The sequence below is a fragment of the Oncorhynchus masou genome, chromosome 31 (genome assembly GCF_036934945.1).
Source record: "Oncorhynchus masou masou isolate Uvic2021 chromosome 31, UVic_Omas_1.1, whole genome shotgun sequence".
NCBI lineage: Eukaryota > Metazoa > Chordata > Actinopteri > Salmoniformes > Salmonidae > Oncorhynchus > Oncorhynchus masou.
In genome coordinates this window covers 21,781,752-21,805,698 of record NC_088242.1, presented here as the reverse complement: position 1 = coordinate 21,805,698, position 23,947 = coordinate 21,781,752, and the positions used below count along the sequence as shown (strand labels likewise).

Sequence of the window (23,947 nt, the reverse complement as noted above, 5' to 3'; positions counted from 1 at the left end):
AATGGTACCATCTGGACAGAGGAGAAAGAAACTTGACAGAGAGGTGGTGGGTATAATAAATACATGTATTCTTATCTATTTAAGTTAAATTAATTACTTATTACACTATTTATTACATTTATATTATTAGGATTTTAACATCAGCTTTGCTTTTATATTGCACACTATGGCATTTAACAGATATGACTTGATAGATGGAAGAAGGCTCTTTAATGCTGCTAATTGTTGGAACAGTAAACAGAAATAAACATCCAGAAAATAGAAGTTAAATTCTTAAGGAAATCAACTAGAAAGTCAAACTCAGGGAGCTAGTTTTTATACAGATGTTTGGTGCGAACCTTTCAATCTTTTTACATACACAGACACTGTAGTTTTACTGTACTGTTTTACTGTACAGTACTGTAATGTCTAAGTCTCAATGGCTTTCTTTCGTTCATAACTTCCTGTAGCTGAAGAAACTTAGTTCATTGTCAAGTTTCAGACCAACTTAAAACAAATTAGCGTAAATAAAATCTTTCAATCGATGAATGTGTTGTTCGGACTCGACTCAAGTTGCTGTGACCATGGGAGAGTTGTTCTTGGTAATGTGCATCAGTGTAACATGTGTGAAATCACTGATGCTCTTCACTGAGATCCCTGTGATGTGACTCAGCTCCTCCACTACCTGGTGATCAATGGTTGGGCCGTTACTAGTTCACTGAGCAGCATGCACTGTCGTAACCAAACAATAGTTTTTAGCGAAAGTTTATACAATCCAACTTCAACATAATAGCTTAAACCTTACTAAGTATGGAAGAAATAAAAGTTAATACTATGACTGTTTACAAGAAGGATATATTATAGTAGCTGATCACCTGTTCCCAGTTAGTGACATTGAGGATGTATGCACCCACAGCAATGACACCAACACCAAGAAGCATGCAGTCTTCAGTCACCGACACAAAAGTCTTTCTGTTGGTTTTCAAAGGGGACACATGCTTATTTATGGCTGTTACACTGCTGTTAACTAAACACACACGGCCTTCTGTTACTAACATTGAGAGGGGAGAACTATGGCTGCCAATGGCCCTGGTCAAAAGTAGAGCACTATAGGGAATTGGGTGCCTTTTGGGACACAGCCTACCTCTGTTCGTCAGATGGGCTCAGGCACTGAGTGGTGGCCTTGAGCAGGGAGTCATAGATGGCTGTCCTCTGGAGGTAGGTGAACTGGAGCACGTGTCTGCTGAGGTGATGCAGGTGCTCCACAGGGATAGAAGAGTCATTGTGCCCTGTAGGATATGGTGGGTAGTGAATAAATAGTTACATACCGGAAACACCAAGAGGCATTTAAAAAAAATGTTTTTATTGGATATCCAAAACATACAATATACTTGCAGTGACGCAGCTCAACAACTACACCATACCAGTCATCCAACAGACTCCCATGCAGAGTGACACACAGAAGCATCCAGGGTTAATGCCCTGCTCAAGGGCACGTTGACAGAACTCCCACCAGGACAAAAAAAGTAAACCCGAACCCTCCAAGATCAACCCACAATTCCACCATAGGTTTACCTCAACAATTCGAGATCCCCCCCCCCCCAAGTTGAAACATTTTTCTCATGATTTGAAAAAGAAGGAGTGGGCAGCGCCATAAGTAAGTGAGTAAACTGAGATATGACTAAGGAGTTAAATCAGGGCAATTTCTTCATAAATAGACAGGTATTTACCTCCCCATGGTTGCAGGATCCTGTCTATTTTTACAAGTTTTCTATTGAAATTCATTGTGGAGAGCTTATTTATATATTTTGTGATATGAATACCAAGTATGTCTACTTCAACATCAGCCCATTATATACAGCTGAAGTCGGAAGTTTACATACACCTTAGCCAGATACATTTAAACTCAGTTTTTCAGAAGATGGGACGGCCTAAAATAATTAGCTTCCTCTTAAAATATAATTCGGAGAATCATAGATGACTCCGTCTTCAGTAACGAGTTTCTGCAAATTATTTTTGTTAGTGTTCTTGTATTGGCAATTCAGGAAGAATTTTGTGCATTTTTCTCCATATTCCATTCAGTTTGCTTTATTTTTGGAATAGATTACATTAGATCGTTCTTGAATAAGTTTCTCAAGTTCTTTTTGTTTTTCGTCTAACTTATTTTGTATCTCTGTAGTATCGTTTTTATTGCTATCTAGCTGTACTATTAGTTAATGGATTTCCCTTGTTAGTGTCATCTCTTTAGCCAGAAATGGCTTTTTTATTATTGATAAATATTGAATTGAATGACCTCTGAAGGTACATTTAAAAGGTATCCCCACAATAAGGGGATTTGCTGAACCTATATTATACTGGAAAAATTCAGTTATAAATTATTTTGTCTTAGTTAAAAATAAGTTGTCCTCCAATAAACTTTGATTAAATTTCCAATATCTCCATCCACGTGGAAAACCTATATGTGAATGCCAATTAGATGATGATCCAATCGCAGTCCCCTATTAAAACTTTTTTAACCTTTAATGCAAGAGAGAAAAAGTAGTCAAGACAACTAGCTTGATGAAGTCTCCTCCATGTATATCTCACTAGGCCGAGGTTTTTTAGTCTCCAAATATCCACTATTTCTAACGTGTCCATAATATTTGTGATTTCCTTAAGGGCACAGTGATGATAGTTTGTAGAGTGATTACCTTTACGGTCCATTGAGGTACTTAACTGTGTTATAGTCTCCTACCATAATGATTTGATAATTTGTTGCCTGTAAGTTCAATAAATTGGTATAAATGTTTTTGAAGAAGTATGGATCATCCTGATTTGGACCATATAGATTAATGAGCCAAATCTCTTTTTCGTCCACTTTCATATTCAAAATGATCCACCTTCCTTGCAAATCATTCCTGACTATTTGCACATTCAGATCAACATTTTTGTTAATTAATATCATCACACCTTTTGAGTTCCTTTGTCCATGACAGAAAATGATTTCACCACCCCATTCATTTTTCCACGCAACTTCATCTAAGGATGTAGAGTGAGTTTCCTGTAAACAGTATATATTATATTCCTTTTATTTTTATAATCTGCTAAACTGTTACAATTATAACTGGCTATACTTATTTCACCCCTTACCATAACTAGATACTATTCTCAGTCTAAATTGACCATAATTAGTGACTTTTCACTGCCATCAGAGTTATGACGGTCAAAATTAGAGCATTCAAATGTCTGATATTTAGAATTCAAGAAATAGGTTCTAGCAATATTTGTTTTATTCCCTTGCCTGTGAGCCAATGCCACAGATGTTAAAAAATTGAGACAAGATATTATGTGTGTAGTAAATCTAAGTAGGTTGATGTGTATGATATTGGATGTGATTTAGTGAGTGTGCATGATGTTTGTATAAGAGTAAGACTATAATGCGTGCTGTGCTGATATTTTGTCCTGAGTGAGCGGAGAGAGCAAGATCAGGTGTGTGTGTGTATGTATAAGTCCATATGTGTATGCGAGCATGTAATTGAGTATGTGTGTGTTCATATCCACTTCATAGTGTTCAGATATTTTTACAGTTCCCATACTTTCTTTTTTTCAGAACCTGAAGTCCCTGTAGAATTTAGTACAGCCATGGTGTTATGGAGCTGTCTCGGAATAGCTGTCCATCTATAAAGAGTATGTCCACAATGAGAAAGGCACGCTTACCCTTCTCCCTCTGTTGCCTTTGTACCGGATACAGTCTCTTACGACATTTGTTTAACTCCCTTAGAAATTGGTCATTGAGACCAAATTTGGTCCCTTTAAGCTCCCTTGGTCTTGTCGCTCCGGGCTCCAAGTCTGTGTACTCAGCTCTTGTTTACAGTCTCTATAGGAAGTTTCAAGGCAGATTGCATGAATTCTCTGATCGCGCCCTCTGGATTATTGGATACATCCTCGGGAACCCCAAAAAAAAAAAATTCACGCATGCTACGACTTTGTATGTCTAGTAGCGACTCCATCACTGTTTTCCCTGAAAAAACTATCCATGTTGGAATCATGGATTTTTAACTTGGCTGTGAGTGCCTTGTTCTCTCCTTGAAGCGTGAGAATTTCACTCTGGCTAAACTCCAAACTCCCCCTCAGCCCTGCTACCTCCTCACACAACTTTTCCAGAGACATTTTGGTCATTGCCTGTAGGCAATGGGTTCTACGGGCCTAAATAGGAATGTAGCATGTAATGTAGACCTCATTACAGCAAAATGTCATGTCTCTTTTTATGGTTATCATAAGGACTACAGAATGTGAAATACTTACCAAGCACCTCCAGGAGTATCTCAACATAAGTCAGAGGGTTGGGGGTGTTTAGCCTGAAGTCAAGTGCTTTCAAGATCATCAGCTCCATGTCCATGATAGTTTGTTTGGAAATGCTGTGGCCCATCGAGTGAAGAAACTGCGCTGCTGTGTTGTTATCAACCACCTGGTAAAGTAAAAGGTGAGAAACGTTTTATTGACATTATGAATGGTGATACAAATGGTGATCTACAGATTGGAGGTTGGCCGATTAATTAGGGCCGATTTCAAGTTTTCACAACAATCGGTAATTGCCATTTTTAGAAGCAGATTATGGCCGATTACATTACATTGTCCTGTGTTGCATATAATCAATGTCTGTCAATTTATCCTTGAATCACAGCCTACTTCGCCAAACGGGGAGGATTTAACAATAACGCATTCGCAAAAAAAGCACAATCGTTGCACAAATGTACCTAACCATAAACATCAATGTATTTCTTAAAATCAATACACAGAAGTATACATTTTTAAACCTGCATATTTAGTTAAAATAAATTCATGTTAGCGGGCAATATTAACTAGGGAAATTGTGTCACGTCTCTTGCGTTCGTTGCAGTTTGGGCCACCTAGCTTGTTGCGAACTAATTTGCCAGAATTTTACATAATTATGACATAACATTGAAGGTTGTGCAATGTAACAGCAATATTTAGACGTGGGGTTGCCACCCATTTGATAAAATACGGAACGGTTCCGTGAATTTCACTGAAAGAATAAACGATTTGTTTTCAAGATGATAGTTTCCGGATTTGACCATATTAATGACCAAAGACTCATATTTATGTGTTTATTATATAATAATTAAGTCTATGATTTGATATTTGATAGAGCAGTCTGACTGAGTGGTGGTAGGCAGCAGCAGGCTCGTAAGCAATCATTCAAACTTTACTGCGTTTTCACTTTTACTTTCTTCTCCAACACTGTATTTTTGCATTATTTAAAACAAATTGAGCATGTTTCATTATTTATTTGAGACTAAATAGATTTTATGTATTATATTAAGTTAGAATAAAAGTGTTCATTGTTCATTCAGTATTATTGTAATCGTCATTATTACAAATATATATATATATATATATATATATATATATAAACAAATAAAATTGCCAGATTAATCGGTATCGGCTTTTTTGGTCCTCCAATAATCGGCATCGGCATTGAAAAATTGTAAAATCGGTCAACCTCAACTACATATGATAATGAAAAAGTTTCCCAAAACTCACAGCACTGTGCAAAGACAGTTTGCTTGCTATTTGCACACAAGAGAGGAGAATGAGATGGAACTTCTCACTCAGTTTCTCAAAAACAAGGTCTGCGTAATTTCCTTTATGGGCACCTGCTGCCCCTGCAGGTGTGTGTGGTGTTGAAAACAGATCCTCCAGGTGCTTTATCATAAACCTGTTAGCAGAAGATACTCATTAAATTGGTCTTACTTTTAATCACATTGACAGATAACTGATAGTTTCCGTTTTCAAATCATGAATCCTACCTTTCAAGTAATTCAACAGCATGATATCCAACCAAGGGGTCAAGTCTTAACTCTTCCGTGACAAGGAAAATGCATTCTGTGGAAAACAGAGCCAGAGGTTTTAGGCCTATTCAGATTGGATTTCATGGCCTAGTCCTACGGTTCAAGTCTGTAAATGTTTTAGCTAGACAGTTTATTGTGGTAACTTTCGAGCATGGCACTTGCAACGACAGGGTCAAATCAAATTTTATTTGTCACATGCACCGAATACAACAGGTGTAGACTAGACCTTACAGTGAAATGCTTACTTAAAAGCTCTTAACCAACAAATAGATAAGTAAAAAAATAATGAAAATAAAAGTAACAATTAATTAAACTGTAGCAGTAAAATAACAATAGCGTGGCTATATACAGGGGGTCCCGGTACAGAGTCAATGTGCAGGGGCACCGGTTAGTTGAGGGAACTGAAGTAATATGTACATGTAGGGAGAGTGGGTTCGATTCTTGGGATAGGGCTACCGAGTGGCGCAGATGTCTAAGGCACTACTTCTTTGTGCTAGAGGCGTCACTACAGACCCTAGTTCGATCCTGGGCTCTAATGCATCCGGTGGTGACTGGGAGTACCATAGGGGGGTGCACAATTGGTCCAGCGTCGTCCGGGTTTGGCCGTGATATGCTGTCATTGTAAATAAGAATTTGTTCTTAACTGACTTGCTTAGTTAAATAAAGGTTAAAATTATCAAATTTTAAGCTAAATAGCATAGTGAGCAATATTTATTGTACAGGGTGGATATTGCTTGTAAATATCCTTTTAAAAAGGTAAATTACATTTTAATGGCGTCAGACCGAGGCTCTGCATCTGTCCTCGTGCTCCGAGACCTTAGTGCTGCTTTTGATACCATCGATCACCACATTCTTTTGGAGAGATTGGAAACCCAAATTGGTCGACACGGACAAGTTCTGCCCTGGTTTAGATCTTATCTGTCGGAAAGATATCAGTTTGTCTCTGTATATGGTTTGTCCTGTGACAAATCAACTGTATATTTCGGTGTTCCTCAAGGTTCCGTTTTAGGACCACTATTGTTTTCACTATATATTTTACCTCTTGGGGATGTCATTCGAAAACATAATGTAAACTTTCACTGCTATGCAGATGACACACAGCTGTACATTTCAATGAAACATGGTGAAGCCCTAAAATTGTCCTCGCTTAGAAGCCTGTGTTTCAGACATAAGGAAGTGGATGGCTGCAAACGTTCTACTTTTAAACTCGGACAAAACAGAGATGCTTGTTCTAGGTCACAACAAAGAGATCTTCTGTTGAATCTGACAATAAATCTTGATGGTTAAAAATGAGAAACTTTCTGTCCAAAAATTATGCAGAAAAATTCATCCATGCTTTTGTTACTTCGAGGTTAGACTACTGCAATGCTCTACTTTCCGGCTACCCGAATAAAGCACTAAATAAACTTCAGTTAGTGCTAAATATGGCTGCTAGAATCCTGACTAGAACCAAAACATTTGATCATATTACTCCAGTTCTAGCCTCCCGACACTGGCTTCCTGTTAAGGCAAGGGCTGATTTCAAGGTTTTACTGCTAACCAACAAAGCATTACATGGGTTTGCTCCTACCTATCTTTCAGATTTGGTCCTGCCATACATACCTACAGGTACGCTACGGTCACAAGACGCAGGCCTCCTAATTGTCCCTAGAATTTCTAAGCAAACAGCTGGAGGCAGGGCTTTCTCCTATAGAGCTCAATTTTTATGGAATGGTCTGCCTACCCATGTAAGAGACGCAGACTCGGTCTCAACCTTTAAATCTTTACTGAAGACTCATCTCTTCAGTAAGTCATATGATTGAGTGTAGTCTGGCACAGGAGTGTGAAGGTGAACAGAAAGGCTCTGGAGCAACGAACCGCCCTTGGTGTCTCTGCCTGGCCGGTTTCCCTCTCTCCACTGGGATTCTCTGCCTCTAACCCTATTACAGGGGCTGGGTCACTGGCTTACTAGTGCTCTACCATGCCGTCCCTAGGAGGGGTGCGTCACTTGAGTGGGTTGAGTCACTGATGTGATCTTCCTGTCTGGGTTGGTGCCCCCTTGGGTTGTGCCGTGGCAGAGATCTTTGTGGGCTATACTCGGCCTTGTCTCAGGATGGTAAGTTGGTGGTTGAAGATATCCCTCTAGTGGTGTGGGGGCTGTGCTTTGGAAAAGTGGGTGGGGTTATATCCTTCCTGTTTGGCCCTGTCCGGGGGTCTCATCGGATGGGGCCACAGTGTCTCCTGACCCCTCCCGTCTCAGCCTCCAGTATTTATGCTGCAGTAGTTTATGTGTCGGGGGGCTAGGGTCAGTCTGTTATATCTGGAGTACTTCTGCTGTCTTATCTGGTGTCCTGTGTGAATTTAAGTATGCTCTCTCTAATTCTCTCTTTCTTTCTTTCTTTCTCGGAGGACCTGAGCCCTAGGGCCATGCCTCAGGACTACCTGTCATGATGACTCCTTGCTGTCCCCAGTCCACCTGGCCGTGCTGCTGCTCCAGTTTCAACTGTTCTGCCTGCGGCTATGGAACCTTAACCTGTTCACCGGACGTGCTACCTGTCCCAGACCTGCTGTTGTCAACTCTCTAGAGACAGCAGGAGCGGTAGAGATACTCTGAATGATCGGTTATGAAAAGCCAACTGACACTTCCTCCTGAGGTGCTGACTTGTTGCACCCTCGACAACTACTGTGATTATTATTATTTGACCATGCTGGTCATTTATGAACATTTGAACATCTTGGCCATGTTGTTATAATCTACACCTGGCACAGCCAGAAAGAGGACTGGCCACCCCTCATAGCCTGGTTCCTCTCAAGGTTTCTTCCTAGGTTCTGGCCTTTCTAGGGAGTTTTTCCTAGCCACCGTGCTTCTACACCTGTATTGCTTGCTGTTGGGGTTTTAGGCTGGGTTTCTGTACAGCACTTTGAGATATCAGCTGATGTAAGAAGGGCTATATAAATACATTTGTAATGTTATTGTCAACGCTTATTTTTTTTATTTAACCTGGCAAGTCAGTTTAAGAACAAATTCGTATTTACAATGACGGCCTACGCCGGCCAAACCGGACAATTCTGGGCCAATTGTGCGCCGCCCTATGGCACGCCCAGTCACCGGTGATACAGCCCAGGATCGAACGTGTTTGTTGGGTCTGTTGTGACACCTCTGTCACTGAGAGGTAGTGCCTTAGACTGCTGCGCCACTCGGGAGCCAAAATGTTATGCTACTTGCTACTGTGTAGCAGAATAACTTAGTCCAATCAAATCTAATATGAAAGATCCGACTTTCATCATCTCTTCTGTTTACGACGTGATTCAGTTGTTTATCAGTCGATCAGAAAATCAACAAAATAATAGCACATAACTTATAGCTAGTGTCCGTGTGGTTATGGATAATTCATATTTACTTTAATTTTGACCCTAGTGGCCTCGTTTTTTTATATTTGATATTAGAAGCCAAAATAACGTAATGTTACGTAACTTTAGCCTAAACAAACGTGGCGCCATTTGCATTTCCGGTGGCGTGTTCTTGTAAGGTGACCAGATTTCTGATATGAAAACCGGGGACATTTCCAGTTTGGCGGTCAATAAATAATTAAAATATCCAATGTTATTATCTATGAACTAAAAAAGGGGGACAATTCCAGTCTCATGTATTTAGACTAACAGGCACACTGTGATAGAGAAAACAACTATATTACAGAAACACGACAGACAAGAAAGAACTGTCCAATCTGAACAGCCATTCAGTGGTCCTGGTAGAATAAGAGCAGAATAGAACATGAACAAAATTGAAAAAACAGCCAATAGTATACATGAAATACTTAACATAATAAAGAAATAAGATGCTGATGAGATTGGTAACTACATAATATACGTATACCAACCTAATCTGTATATTTCTCAGAAGAATGTATTTTCTTCAGGATTGCTCTGTCTTTGGCCAGCTTCTCCATGAACTCCTGGCAGGCGAGGTTAAAAGTTTGTCTTCACAATAAGCATGGGCTTGATGGTAGGAACAGTGAACCTATTTCTTGCTGCTGTCCATAGATCTTTAATTTGGGAGAACACTCTCTCGACTGGTGCATTACTTCCAGGTAAGCACATGACAACAGACGCTAATCTAGCCAGGTTAGTGTGTGGGATGTCATTCTATTTGAAGTGGGTAACCACCGTGCTCCATCTCTGACTAAGCGGTGTCTCAGATGTTTTCCATTCTTCAAGCGATCCCCCCTTTAGGAACTCGTGCAGGCCAGTAACTTCGTCACACAATGATGCATCCTCATTGATGGTCACATTGGGGCATTTTTCCTTCTGTGTGTCTGCTGCCTTCTGGATCTCTTTGCGCAGAGGTTGCCTTTTTAAAAGGAGACTATGTAAATATTTTAGATTATCTGTGTGCTTTCCCCATGCTTGCAAGTAGTTCACAGCCATAGTGAAGAATAATTGGGATGATTTGAGAAAGCTGTCTTTAGACATGGCTCCATTTTCCTCTAGCTCTCTCAAAGTCCTCTGACCAAAACTGGAATGAAGTTTTCATCACGTCTCGCAGTCAATTTTGCATCAACGTTTCTCAGAATTGCAGCGGAGTCCACAGCACAGTGGTCCTGGCCTCCAAGCATCTTGATCGTGTCACTGAATACAGTCAAGTTTCTATGGACAAAGGCCAGCCAAAGTTCAGTCAGTGGTTCTTCGAACATTGTTCGCAGGACAACAGGGCATTTGTCTTCAGAAATAAAAAAGGATTTCAATGGCACATACATTTCCAGCACTCTTTCTAGAGCAGGGAGCATGGACATCCAGCAAACATTGCTGTGTCCTAAAATATTATGGTACTCCTGGCCAACAAACTCACAAAAGCCCTTCAGTCTTTCTACTCTGACGGTGAAAATATGAACATATTCAAAGATCTTTGTGAGCAGATACTCAACATCATATCCAAAGCTGTTCTGGCTGTGTTATGAATGAAAACCTAAGCCAATCACCTCCTGCTGCAGAGCATTTTTAACTTTGGTATGGACATTGACCCTCCCCAGCCTATTCAGTCCTCCAAAGTTGGTATTTGTTGTCGGCAGAGAATGTTTTCCAGGTTACATTTTTGGATGACCACCAGGACCTATAGCTACAATTTCCTCTGCTGTTTCTCCATTCAATTCAACAAAATCAAGCAGTTTTGTTTCCACAGATGTGCTGCCTTCATATATCTTACAATATCTGACTACTATTGGCAGCAGCTTTACATGCCCATGATTGGACATATCAATGGACAGGGACACAAATTCAACCTGGTCTAGGTCCTGTGTTACCAAAGTAGTTGCCCATGTTACTAACACGTTACTCACAATGGCGTCACATTTTGTCCTAGCACATGTAAACTTTTGCTCATAAAGCTTCCGTGTCAGTTGTGCTGTGCAGTCCATAGATCTGTAACTATGATTGTGTCGCATAGTGTGGTATGCAAAGACACCCTCCTGCACAGCTAAACCATATTCTTCTTGGGAAGGCTCTACCTTCTTGAAGAATGTGGTGACAGAGGACATACCAACACGGGCAATCAGAGTGGCTTTATGCTTTTTCATCTGCTGATGTTCCACCACTGCCGTTCTTCACCGGCTGCCAATTGAAAGAGAGGATGCAGTGAACCATTCTATCGTCTTGACCTGAGCGTATGAAATGGAAATTCTCTCATCATGTTTATCATAAAAACAGTGCATTTCCATTTCTTGGGAAGAGTCATTGTATCTCCTCTGTCTGCTCTTCTTCACTCTCCTTGTGCCAGTCTTAATTACTCTCTTAACTTTTTATTCTCCTTCTCTTTTCTTCATTCGTCTTCCTTTCCTCTTCACTCTTCTACACTCTCCTTGCTTCAGTCTTTTTACTCCCTTCATGTTTCCTTCTCCTTCCTCTCCAATCTGTATTAATAAATAGCATACTATTAGATACCCAAAGTATTTTAACAGATTCCCATTGCTTGCCTCATGCTTGTATTTTATCTCAAAAACATTGTTTGGAATAATAAATTGGCAGGCTCTGTAATCATATCTTTATCTTTCCTCCTCTGTCTCCTTCACTCTTCTTCCTATCCAGTCTTCCTCTCCTTCCTCTCCACTGCTAATGCTATCCATGAACATTTCTAAATATATTTTCACACTACTTATTATAATGCCAAACCATTCAAATTGTAATCTACAAAAATATGCTCTGAATAAATTGTGCATTCATTTAATATAATCATATCTTCAAAATAGCCTGTCCACTGCATGTTTACATGTGAACGTTTTTTAACCTCGCTAGCTAACTTAGTCTATATAGCTAACGTTAGCTAGCATAACATATTTAAAACCTTATAGAGCAGATCATCCATCTATATAATAAATTGTGATATTATAACATCACTAGCTAGTATCTCAAACGATTGTAATTTACCTGGCTTGAAAAGACGTTTGTGGTGATGTTTTGGAGTCACTTGACACTTGCTAGCTTCTGGCTGAGTTTTCCATAGCAGTTTTCTCTAAAACTATCGCGAGCAAGTAGTTAGTTGAAGAAGAAGAGTGAATGAAGCTACTATAGCGAGCAGCCCCCTCTGTTGGCCTAAACAAGCACAACGCGATTGAGACGTCAACCCGTAGGCTCTGCTGCCTGGTCTTTCTTGCCAAGTAAAATATTTTACTTTGCGGTCTGTTTTTAACGCAGTTAACGCAGTTAAAAACGGGGAAATTTCCCCGGTAAACGGGGACATCTGGTCACCCTATTGTAAGGAACGTTGCCAAAGCACAGACAGAACAATGAGATAGTTGACCAAAGTTACGAACAACCGTTAGCCAGCAGCGAGCTAAAAACTTACCTATCAATCTTTTGTCTTTAAAATCCCCACTGTAACGTGATAAATTGCTCAGTTTATCTTTGTTTCTGATATTGAGATTTATGAGAAAGTCTGATAAAATGTCAAAAGAAGCTTCACCAAACTGTAGGTTTTTGCTTTGGCTTGGCAAGAATATGAATTTCTTCGCCATGGCTAAAGTTACTAGCTAGCCAGAAATAAAATGGCAAGAGAAAAAAAAACTTCGGATTTCGTTGTCCGCGGAGTTAATTGTTTGAAAATGCAGTACTTTATTTTGCCATGAGATGGCGGTTGACACACTATTAAAAAAACGAACCTTTCGCGTCGAACCCGGAAATGTCTGGGGGAGCTATTATAGTGTTGCACAAGCAGGTCAGGCTGTCGCAAAAATGGCTGACCAGAAACCGACAGTGGATCCCGAAGTCCCTTTTGCAAAGAGGATAGATCCAAACAAGGAGGATCTTACCAGGGACGAGTTCTACTTTATCAGACAAGTGGAGCTCGCGCAATGGAAGAAGAAATCGCAGCAACTCAGGGGCCGTAATATTGCAACAGGACTTGCTATCGGAGCCATTGTAATGGGTATTTGTATCCTTGCCAAACTCAGTCACTAAAGGTGAACTGCGTAACATGAGCTAATTTGCCCTAAACGGCATGATATAGCGATCCATTTTAATGTTGCCATAACGATTAGCAGTTAGAGTCAACCAGACATAATTCATGTATGTCCTTGAAGCTGTAAGTCATTGTAGATAGGTTATGAAATTCACGCTGTAGTGGTGAAGAACCGCATGACATGTGTTTGCATAACAGCCATGTACTGTAGCAAGTTAGCTAATTGTATAACAATGTAACGTTAGCTAGTAGCCAAGCAAGGATCTAACTACAGTTAGCTAAGTAGCTCTCTCAACATGCCACTTTATTACAAGTTGCTACAGTGAAAGCTGGTGATGAGTGTAAAACATGTCTGCCATAAATGTATGTTGATGATGATGAAAACGTTCATCCTTGTGTTTATGTAGCTAAGCTCGACTATAGCTTCATACCCAGCACACACCTAGCCTCTGTCCGCACATTTGCCTTGACTTTGCTCCTCCTAGATGGCTACACGTTTTACTCAGTGAAACAGGAGAAGATTATGGATGAGCTGGATGAGGAGGCCAAGGTCGCGAGGATGGGGGGGGCAAAGACAGGCGCCAACTGACTTAATGATCAGATGGACTGAGCTCAGATCGACTGTGTGGTGTGCCACTGATCCTATCGCCTGTAGGCCTACTTGCACTGGAAGGGACTAATGCTGACAAATGCTGGTGCTACATCTTATTCCACTGCTAGCCACTGTCAAGGCAGCCTCGGGCCCTGGTATATAGACTTTTATGTGGTTGTGTTGCTGACTTAAGCGTCTTCATGGTGATTAAACATGCTTGTCTGTAGAAAGAATTATCTAATGCCCCCGATTACCCCCTTACAATTTCAGGATCCTGGGTCTTGTTCATTAGGCACCAAGCGGATGGCAACATTTATTTAAATGGTTTCTGTTAAGTGCCCCAATGAACATGACCCTATTCTCCTTCCTTTTCTTCCCAACGAGTAGGCACTTGTGTAAAATTATTTGTATTCCCTTCAAATCAGCATCAAATGATTTCTCCCAAACTATAAAACTAATTCAACCTATATCAGTAATGTTAATTCTACAGTGGCCTTGAAATAGGTGGGATTAGAATTAGAACAGCTCAACTGAGACAAAGAAACACATTTATATTGAAATATATTTATGTTGATAACGGATTGAGTTGTACATTTGTTATATTGTATTTGTTTTTTCACAACAATAAATGACATCTTATAGCAAGGTCAGTGTAATGTTTCATACACTGATATTGCCACAGTAGTATGGCAGCTGAGAGGAACACTATCATTATTTCAACTGTATTTATGTCAAAATATGAGTTACAAAGTATGTTGTAGCCACCAAAGCTACAGAGTAAAAATCTAAAATAAGACATTACAAGGAAAAGGCACAGATTGGGCAGGACAGCAGCTTTGTATGGTAAAGCAATACAATCAACCAACAATCATACATGCATTCACTTTTTCTTTCTTTAAATGTAAATCTTAAGAGTATCATTGCAATAGAATTCCATATGTGTATTTAAGGCAATCAATAATATGGGCTCACAGTTTAATTCATTTGTTAGGGTAGTCGTACTCTTCCCCACTTGTGCATATAAATATGCTACTTACTTTACCAAAAAGTGTGATGAGTTACTACTAAAGTAGAATTGACTAAAGTGCATAGGGTGCCTGGTTTATTGTAGCAAGGTTTCTCATTGTCAATGTGTTTGCACAAGAAAAGTAGCTTGCCAAAATGTCTTTGATTAATTTGTAAAAGTAATTTACAAATGCATTATTTCATATTTACACTTACAATCATGCTGAGAACCAGTAGTCTAGACCTATGTTTGATTATTTGGGGAGAAAATATAGTCTCAGCTAAAAAGTCAGGAGAGTTGAAAATCATCAACCATAAATTGCCTTATTTTCTTTAAACGATGTGGATGATTTGGCGATAATTTAACTTAATTTTTTTTATAAATAGTTTCAGTCTTGGCTATTTCTCATTTATAGAGCTGTATTGTGCCGAGCTTCTTACTGTATAACCTTTTTATATTTCATATGAACACGTGAAATTATGAAATATTCTGTAAAGACTGACACCTAAATGATTTCAGTGTTGTTGGTCTACCTATAGTACTGTATATGGTGGTTCGGAAAGCTACTTGTTTTATTGATAAATGCTCACTATAATGTATATAAGGTACTGCCTAACATCTTTTAACACCTATGTTCAATTCTTTCTACACATTGACAACAGTCGTCCTTCATAAATCTGTTGAATTCATCAGAAATATTGTTGCATCACTATTGTACATTGGAAAACAGGCATGAGTTACTAAAACTATAACAACCAATCTGGAATTCCGTAGTCAGACTCTAGAGGGCAGTAGCGAGCTACAGTCAGCATCAACAGATTGCAAACAGACAGTCAAATGTGCAAAGAGGAGAGTGAATCATCTGAAACACAGCAAGAGTTACTGAGCTTCATCCCACTCCACTGCTCACAATAAAAATGTGTGCGACAGTCAGATAAGCAGGAAAATAATGATCAATAGCCTCGGCATCGATCCCAATATTGTAGCTGGAACAACCCTTACTGCTCTGTGGCTACAAGGCAGGACGACAGCTGATCATTAAGGCGCTATGTACAATGATCGCACGTTTCTCACTAGCATTGCATAGTATGAAGAATGATGGTGCACTACTTGGGCTAGCACTATTGTGAGCCTTTTATACGCATTAGCTGAGGACGTTTTGAAACTTTTGACCATCTCACTTTAAACACTGTTCTGGTGGCGTCCTAGAATGGGTATGTTGCACTGAACCGTTGAATCTGGTAAGCTTCTCTTGGGGGTGACTGACAGAGGATGACAAAGGCTCTGTTGCCCCTTCATAGCAGAGGGCTCAGCGACCTCTGACGGACCTGTGATTAACCCTGTGACTACTGGATCAGCAGAGGAGCTTCCTGGTTTCTGGGGGTTCTAGGTTAGTCTCCTCCAATGGGGGCCCAGATAAAGGTGATGTCAGTTCTTTCCTCCAGCAGGATGGGCATGATTATTTCAGTCACATTTTAGATGAGGTAGTCGGCTTATTCTACAGCAAGCATGGCTGAAGATTCTTACTGGTGAGAGAGGAGACAAGGAGATGCAATGATTAAATCTGTAGAGCATTGTGCATTGCACATTATGATTTCCAGATAAACTTAGATTTTAGACAGCAAAATAAATGTAAGATATGGGTCGTGATTCAATCAGAGGTGCGATGTAGACAAGCACATTGCAGTACCGACAACGCACCTCTAATTTGAATCGTGGCCATGCTCTGTATACAGTAAATAAAGACATGAGAGAACTCTAACCATTCTACTGACATCGGAAGCAAAGGTCACCCCTTTAGAGGGTTTCTCCAGAGAGCTGCTGCTGCTGTTGCTGCCACCCAGAGAGTTCCTCCTGATGATACTTTGGAGGGGGAGCATGTCCAAGCGCTGCAGGCTGTTTCTGCGGGAGGTGGAGGGGTAACTCCTCTCCTTAGAGATACGGCGTTGGCGACTGGAGAGCATGGCGGCAGGTGAGACAATCCCCGCAGGGGGAACCTTCCCCATCCTCTCATACAGCTCCTCAATTTCCCTCTTCTGGGTGGCCTGGAGACTCTGCACCTGCACCAAGTGTCTGAGAGAGAGAGAAAGAGAGACAGAGAAACAGATAGGTGAGAACTCTGAGGACTTGTTTAAGTGATTTGGAATAGTTGAGATGCAAGTTGAGTTCAAAGTAATCAAACTTGGATTCAAACCCTAAATCGGTCTGGAAGGAAAATGGGTAAATAACTGGAGAGATGATGAAGGTGAAACACTCACTTCTCCCTCATCACCTGCAACTCCTCCCGCATGTCCTCGTCCTCGCTCTCCGAGTCGTCACTGCTCATGTACGTGAAGTTGCGGCTGTAGCTCAGCCACAAGTGGTGTAGGGCCGAGTTGTAGGTAGGGCTCCCTGCACCTCCCTCCCACAGGCCACGCCCCTCTGAATCCACCACCGTGACGGACAGGCCGCTGTCTGCAGACGTACCCATCAGACTGAGACTACACACTCTCCTCCTCCTTACTATCTGCTGCTCTTTCTTCTCCTCATCATCTTCTTCCCCCTCTTCTTCCTCCTCCTCTTCCTGCTGCTGCTCTTTGGTCCCGGCCCACCCTACCTGGACCTCCCGGTCCTCCTCCACAGGGAGGTGTCGGTCTGGGGGGGAGAGAGTGAGGGAGGTGTTCAGGCTGGTTTCTGCCCGCCCCTGCTCCTCTGTGCTGCTCTCGGAGGTGGTAGAGCTGCCCACTGACTTGGGCCTTGTGGGGCCTGGGGTGGAGCTGCCCACTGACTTGGGCCTGGTGGGGCCTGGGGTGGAGCTGCCCACTGACTTGGGCCTGGTGGGGCCTGGGGTGGAGCTCCCCACTGACTTGGGCCTGGTGGAGCCTGTCGTGGAGCTGCCCACTGACTTGGGCCTGGTGGGGCCTGGGGTGGAGCTGCCCACTGACTTGGGCCTGGTGGGGCCAGGGGTAGAACTGCCCACTGACTTGGGCCTGGTTCGACCTGGGGAGGAGCTGCTCACTGGCTTGGGCCTGGTGGGGTTAGAGCCTTGTCCATCTGGTGCAGCAGGCACAGGGATCTCCATACTAGGGGTGACCTGGAAACGACCCACTGTGACGGCAGCAGGTGGGGGATCTGTGTGGTGGAGGAGGTTTATGATTAATATCAACACAGTGATAATTATTATTTTTCACAATCTGCAGTTTGTGTTTACATTCTGTTCCAGTAGTGATATAATTTTCCATTGACATTGACTCGTACTTTCAAATTGATTCAAATGCATAATGTCATCTCAATCTGAAATGTACTTTAAATGTCAAGCGTGCTGTTACGCGGATCTACCAGGGATTGGATACAACCCTGGCCTTAGTTTCATAACTTTCTGTCAGAAAAACCAATCCAACTGCCATATCTACTGCCAACATCTGGTTGTGTTCATGGTGCCATAAATGGGTGGGAAGCAAGAGCTAGCGGAGGTCTGGCACTAGGTGTAACTACTCTACACGGTTGGAAAACAATTATTTTCTGCTGAATGTGGCCCTGGGATTTCTCAAAAACAGAGCCTGTTCTGTCAGTCTGTTGAGCGAAATGGGCTGGGTTGGGTTGCTCGGGTACTGGAGCTGGTTCGGGTGGGGGTGTGAACACAGACAGGTGGGGAGGATGTGGGAGGAGAGGCCTGTAACGAGTGTGGAAGCCTTCTGATTGGTCATTTCTGCTGGGCAAAGCTTCCCACTGGTTACACACTGGTTGAATCAACGTTGTTTCCACGTAATTTCAATGAAATTACGTTCAACCAATGTGGAATAGACGTTGAATTGACATCTGTACCCAGTGGGTTCTAACTGGTCAATACTGGTAGGCGGGGTATTATCACACCTACCTATTGGTCCCTTATTCAATGGAACATTCCATCCAGACATGTGGTTACGCAACAGATCCCGAGGCACTGCTAGTGCTTATAGGTGATAATGTCACCAAACACTGATGTGGACAGGATAAAACACAAAACAGAACTGAAAACAACAGGAAGAGCCAATTGGCCCTAACACAGTCATCAGGCCTTATTTAGACCAAATACAACATAAAACAGGCCTCGTTGAGTGTCTGTGTATGTCTGGAGTGTGTGTGTTTTTGTATGTGTGTGTGTGTCTGGAGTGTGTACTCTGCATTTGTTTAGTGTGCTAACAGAAGCAACAAAGGTCTGCCAGCATCCTCCCCAACCCATCTCCTGCCATCAACAGATCAACAGTAAGCTTAGGTAAGGGCCGGTACAATACAGAATACAGCTGGTGTAGAAGTAGAGAGGGGAAAGTCACTGTGAATCTTACCTGTGTAACTGGGGGATAGTCTGGGCTTGGGAGCACTGGCGTTCATCTCAGGCACCGTAGGTCTCGACATTGGTGTGGTTGAGCTGAACGATGATAACTTGGGAAAAGAGAAGGGGGAGGGAGACAACTTGTCAGAATGGCATTACTTCTCACTGTCAGACATTCATGTATGGGCTGGCTGGTAGCTTACTGTGCTCTCCGGGCTGTCTGGGGACGAAGGGGACAGATCAGACCCTGACGCACAGCTGGACACATCAGACTGGTCCTGAGGAACCATGTAGGACCCATGGGAACTATTCTGTAAATGGCATAGAGGGCTGGATGCTGCTTGCTGTGATACCATCTGTGGGCTGTTGTAGCCCATCGTAGGGGGAGATATGTGATTATGCTGCCAGCCGGGGTGTCCATTTTGAGAGTACACAGACACTGAGCCATCCCTCTGCATCTGTGGTGGAGTGTCTGGGCCCTGGTAGACACTGTGTTGCTGCCCTTGGCCAGGCGTCCCACCCTGGGTGTAAGGGAGCTCCACTGGAGCAGTCTGGTAGTGGGAGGAGTAGACGGACGAGTAGACCGACTGAGGGTGGGTTAGCTGGGGGTGGAAGCCTGCTATAGAGGGCATCCCCTGGTTAGCCACGCTGTTGGCAGGGATGAAGGATTGAGCCATGCTCATTGCCATGGAGATTACGTTGGCCAGGGAGAAGAGGGGCTGTGTGTGGGAGGGCCACATGTTGGGGTTCTGGGGGTGAGGAGGGAGGGTCAGGGGGTTCCCCTCACCGCTGTACTCAGAGGGGCTCGGAGCATCAGAGTGGGGGCCGCCGGGGGAGCCTGGGGCTGGGGAGAGGACGGAGGGGAACGTGGGGTTGCTGGCGACCCGTGTGAGGGAAGGATGGGACCCCGCTGGTTTGGGGGCACTGGGGTTCACTGGGTAGGGGAAGGGGAAGTGTGTGTGGCCCATGAAGGGGGGCATGTGGTAGTACTGCTGGTGTTGCTGCTGCTGGGGGGCTCTGAGGAGTACATGGAGGCTGGGTGGTGGTAGTAGTAGTGAGGAGAACCTGGAACATAGAAACAAAACATAACAATACATGTTAGTTATTATTATTTCATTCAAAACTTTTATTTCCTGAGAGGGAACTTCATGTGTGGTGACTGATTGGTAGACACAAAACAACATAACATGACCTAACTCAGAAACACCACTTATGTAAAAGGAACGCCTTACAAAACCTTAATGGGTTCTTTACAGTGTCCTCACACAAACCCTTATGCCAACGTCTCGAGAGACATTTACTAGCAGAATCCCCTAGGTTGTAAAAGAGTCAATTATATTATTGCTCCATCTCTCTCTCAGATTTTGGATTGTCTTGTCGTTCCTTCCGCCCCACTGCCAAGTGACATCAGACATTTAGAAAATAAATTCCTCATGTGCGGTATAAAGATGGTTTCCATGGTAGGGTTTTGTCTAACAAAATCCCTGTTTAAGAGAGCTCGGATGATGATTTTATTGAATAAAGGCCCTGATAGCCGGAGCGGTTGGTTGAATGTAGGGGCATGCGCTGTTATGTGGGCATGCGCTGTTATGTGGGCATGCGCTGTTATGTGGGCATGCGCTGTTATGTATGCATCCCAAATGGCACCCTATTTGCCATGGTCAAAGTAATACACTATTTAGGGAATAGAGTGCCATTTGGGACTCATCCTGATCTTGGCAGAGAAGAACACAAACCGGGCCCAACACCGTCATAAAACCCCTCCCTCCTCAGACCCCTTTCTTGGTATTGTCAGGAGATTTGCATGGCTCTGACTAACCATCCCTGCACCTCACACCCCAGGTCTGTGCCTCAGTGGTGCGGCGCCGGCCTTGCCCTAGGGCCTCTTGGGCAATTACTTCACTTGAAGAGCGCTTTTAGCCTCTTTTTGAGATGTGAATGCTCTCACTGTGAAGCATAAGCTTTTCTGGCCTAACTTGTACTACAGTATGATTCTCTGCAACATCTGTTTGCCAGCACACACACACACTTTTCAAGAAAGTCTCCTCCAAAACTCCCACCGCAAGAGAAGGAAGCATTTGACTTCAATTAAAGAACATACAAGTGCCCCTCCACCCCCACTAGCTAAAGACTTGGTGGCCATCTGAAGTATATCACCCTCCCTCCCCAGTTGTCTCTATTCTCTGCTGGACACAGCCACAGCACAGTCCGGTTTCGCAATGCCTTTTGGCTCTCCGCCACATTTATAGTTGCCTAACCTACTATATATTTCCATCACATTGACATGTCAGTGGCTTGTTTACTTCAGTGTTGGGAGTCGTGTTGGTCCATAACTGTAGAGCCATTGTTGAATTAAATGTCAAATCAATGAATGAAGAATGTTATGGCGTCCTGAAAAGTCCCTGAAGATTTATCAATATCTCTGGCTCGTCTCCACTGTAGGGTTCTCAACTAAACTAAAGACTTGTGATGAATACACACGTTTTCAATTTCAGACTCTTCAAATGTAAAAAAAAGTCCTTCCTCACTCCATTGATGTTCTAATTCCAAATAAATCCCTGCCTGCATCCCAAATGGCATCCTATTCACATAATAGTGCACTACTTTTGACCAGGCTCTGGTAGTAATGCCTTGAAGGTAACAGGGTGCCATTTGTGAAGCAACCTCAGTCTACAAAAGTTTTCTCTCTGTGAAGAGTAAACAATGCCTCTTCACATGGGACCATGGGGAGGAGGGAGAGGAGGAGAGGTGGGTCCTTACAATACAGTACCTGGGGCGTTTTGGAAAGACTGGGAGCGTAATAGAGGTCTCCCTGCAGGTGAAGTCATGTCTGCTGGGCTGAAGAAGTCTCCTCCACCAGTGGGCCCTGAGGGAGAGTCACATACCCCTACACTGGGGCCAGCCATGCTGAAGTCTGAGAGAACAGACAGACACAGTCAGTCTCAGTCATTGAAATGGACATGTTCACCGGCAACAAAATTAAGGAAACTTATAGAGACAGACACATGCAGGTCTATTTGCCATGCAAACCCAATATAACATACATAGGCCAAGTGAGGCCCAGAAATATAACAAAGGCCAAGCAGCAGAAAAGGAAGTTCAGAAGATTAAGGTTTAGACATTTTACCAGGTAGAGAGTAGGAAGAGTGTGTCCGCTCCAGAATGTGACTGTGAAGATTGGGCTGGAATAGAGGACACAGATATACAACGTTATTATATTCATGATACAGTATTACTTCATACACTGCATTTATCATTGGTCTTCCCAAGGGGTTTGTTGTTGAGAAGTCAGTTGCATTTAGCCAGGGTAATTTTAATGATACGATCCATTTTAATAAGGACTCATTAAAGCAACCATTAACATCTATTTAGTGTTCTACTTCACTTTGGTCTAAATCTTTTAACCACCATAATCTGAACGAAAAACTAACTCTAAACCCTCCTAAACAGGAAACAAACCCTCTAGAGTCACAGCTCTATTTTATCTCCTTGAATTACTGCAGTGTAATGACTGGTCACGCAAACATGCAGTAACGACTAGGCAAAGACATAAATGTCCAGAGGTACACTTCGGTTCTTGTCTTCCATGAGGAGTTTTCTATATACAAATAACTTGAGATGTTCTGAGATGTTGTTAAGAATAGAATAATAGATGCAGATATGCCTCTAACCTAAACCATAACCCTAGTACACAAGCAGGACAGAGACAGACAAGTTCCAGAGTTGTGGTTCCATTCTCTCAGACGGAACTCATTTTCTATGTTTTTAAGGGGAAGAGGCCCGGGGATTACGTGGGACACAATTAGCCCAGAAACGTATAAGGCCATAGGGGTTCCGAGTTAGAGATGTGGTCGGGTTAGCAGCCTGTTTTCAATCAAGTCCTGGTCCGGAGCCAGGGAGGAGAGATTTCCAGGACAGCCTGAGGTAATTATGTACCTAGGGGGTAGTGTGTGTATATATGTATGTATGTATGTATGTATGCATGTATGCATGTATGCATGTGTGCATGTGTGTATGTGTGTATGCGTGTATGCGTGTATGCGTGTATGCGTGTGTGCGTGTGTGCGCGTGTGCGCGTGTGCGTGTGTGTGTGTGTGTGTAGGAGGAGGAGTTACTGGTCCTCCCAACCCACATGAAACAACACATTGTTCTTCACTGTTCTCCTAGATCCGTTTACTGGAAGGCTCAGCACAGCAGGCTGGTTTTGTTCTGAGGATAGGAACATGTCCTGGCAGTACAGACTCTTCTCTCCTGGCTGCCCCTATCTAGGTACATGTGCGTCCCAAATGGCACCCTGTTCCCATTATAGTGCACTACTTTTGACCAGGGCCGATACACCCTTTCTCAGCAAACCACTCTGAACCTAAATAATGGTCTAGTTATATTATCTAGATCTGGACTCTAGTCATAGACTAAGTCATAGACTGTTCTCTGTGCTACCGCACAGCAAGCAGTACCATTGCACCAAGTCTGGAACCAACAGGACACTGAACAGCTTCTACCCTACCCTAAGACTGCTAAATAGTTAGTTAAATAGTTAACCAAATAGCTACCTGGATTATCTGTATTGCACTAACTATTTTGACTCATCACATACCCTGCTGCTACTGCTTATTATCTATCCTGTTACCTATTCACTTTACTCCTACCTATATGTACATATCTACCTCAATGACCTCGTACCCCGGCACATCGACTCAGTACTGGTACCCTGTGTATATAGCCAAGTTATCGTTACTCATTGTGTATTTTATTCCTTGTGTTTTTATCTTTATATTCTTTTTACATTTTTTTCTGC

General features: G+C 42.6%; 3 protein-coding genes across 3 annotated transcripts in view; 1 reads left to right on the top strand and 2 right to left on the bottom strand.

The window, feature by feature from the left end:
* Positions 1 to 52: 52 nt before the first annotated feature.
* Positions 53 to 12,842, bottom strand: cntd1 (cyclin N-terminal domain containing 1). Its single transcript, XM_064950365.1, has 7 exons — positions 12,649 to 12,842; positions 5,790 to 5,865; positions 5,524 to 5,698; positions 4,264 to 4,426; positions 1,124 to 1,268; positions 855 to 951; positions 53 to 664 (listed from the first exon to the last, which is right to left on the bottom strand). Exons 1-7 carry the CDS (start codon positions 12,815 to 12,817, stop codon positions 548 to 550), a joined length of 942 nt encoding a protein of 313 aa, XP_064806437.1. The 5' UTR covers positions 12,818 to 12,842; the 3' UTR covers positions 53 to 547.
* A 149-nt stretch (positions 12,843 to 12,991) lies between these two features.
* Positions 12,992 to 14,497, top strand: LOC135523586 (cytochrome c oxidase assembly factor 3 homolog, mitochondrial). Its single transcript, XM_064950363.1, has 2 exons — positions 12,992 to 13,233; positions 13,746 to 14,497. The coding sequence occupies exons 1-2, from the start codon at positions 13,035 to 13,037 to the stop codon at positions 13,847 to 13,849; spliced, it is 303 nt and encodes a 100-aa protein (XP_064806435.1). The 5' UTR covers positions 12,992 to 13,034; the 3' UTR covers positions 13,850 to 14,497.
* The window catches only part of wnk4a (WNK lysine deficient protein kinase 4a), a 75,106-nt gene continuing 65,559 nt past the window's right edge, over positions 14,401 to 23,947 (bottom strand). The window contains 8 exon segments of the mRNA XM_064950361.1: positions 14,401 to 16,384; positions 16,634 to 16,931; positions 17,117 to 17,969; positions 19,163 to 19,259; positions 19,353 to 20,164; positions 20,167 to 20,214; positions 21,920 to 22,063; positions 22,277 to 22,331. Of these exon segments, the coding sequence (XP_064806433.1) occupies positions 16,382 to 16,384; positions 16,634 to 16,931; positions 17,117 to 17,969; positions 19,163 to 19,259; positions 19,353 to 20,164; positions 20,167 to 20,214; positions 21,920 to 22,063; positions 22,277 to 22,331 (2,310 nt within the window). The 3' untranslated portion in view covers positions 14,401 to 16,381.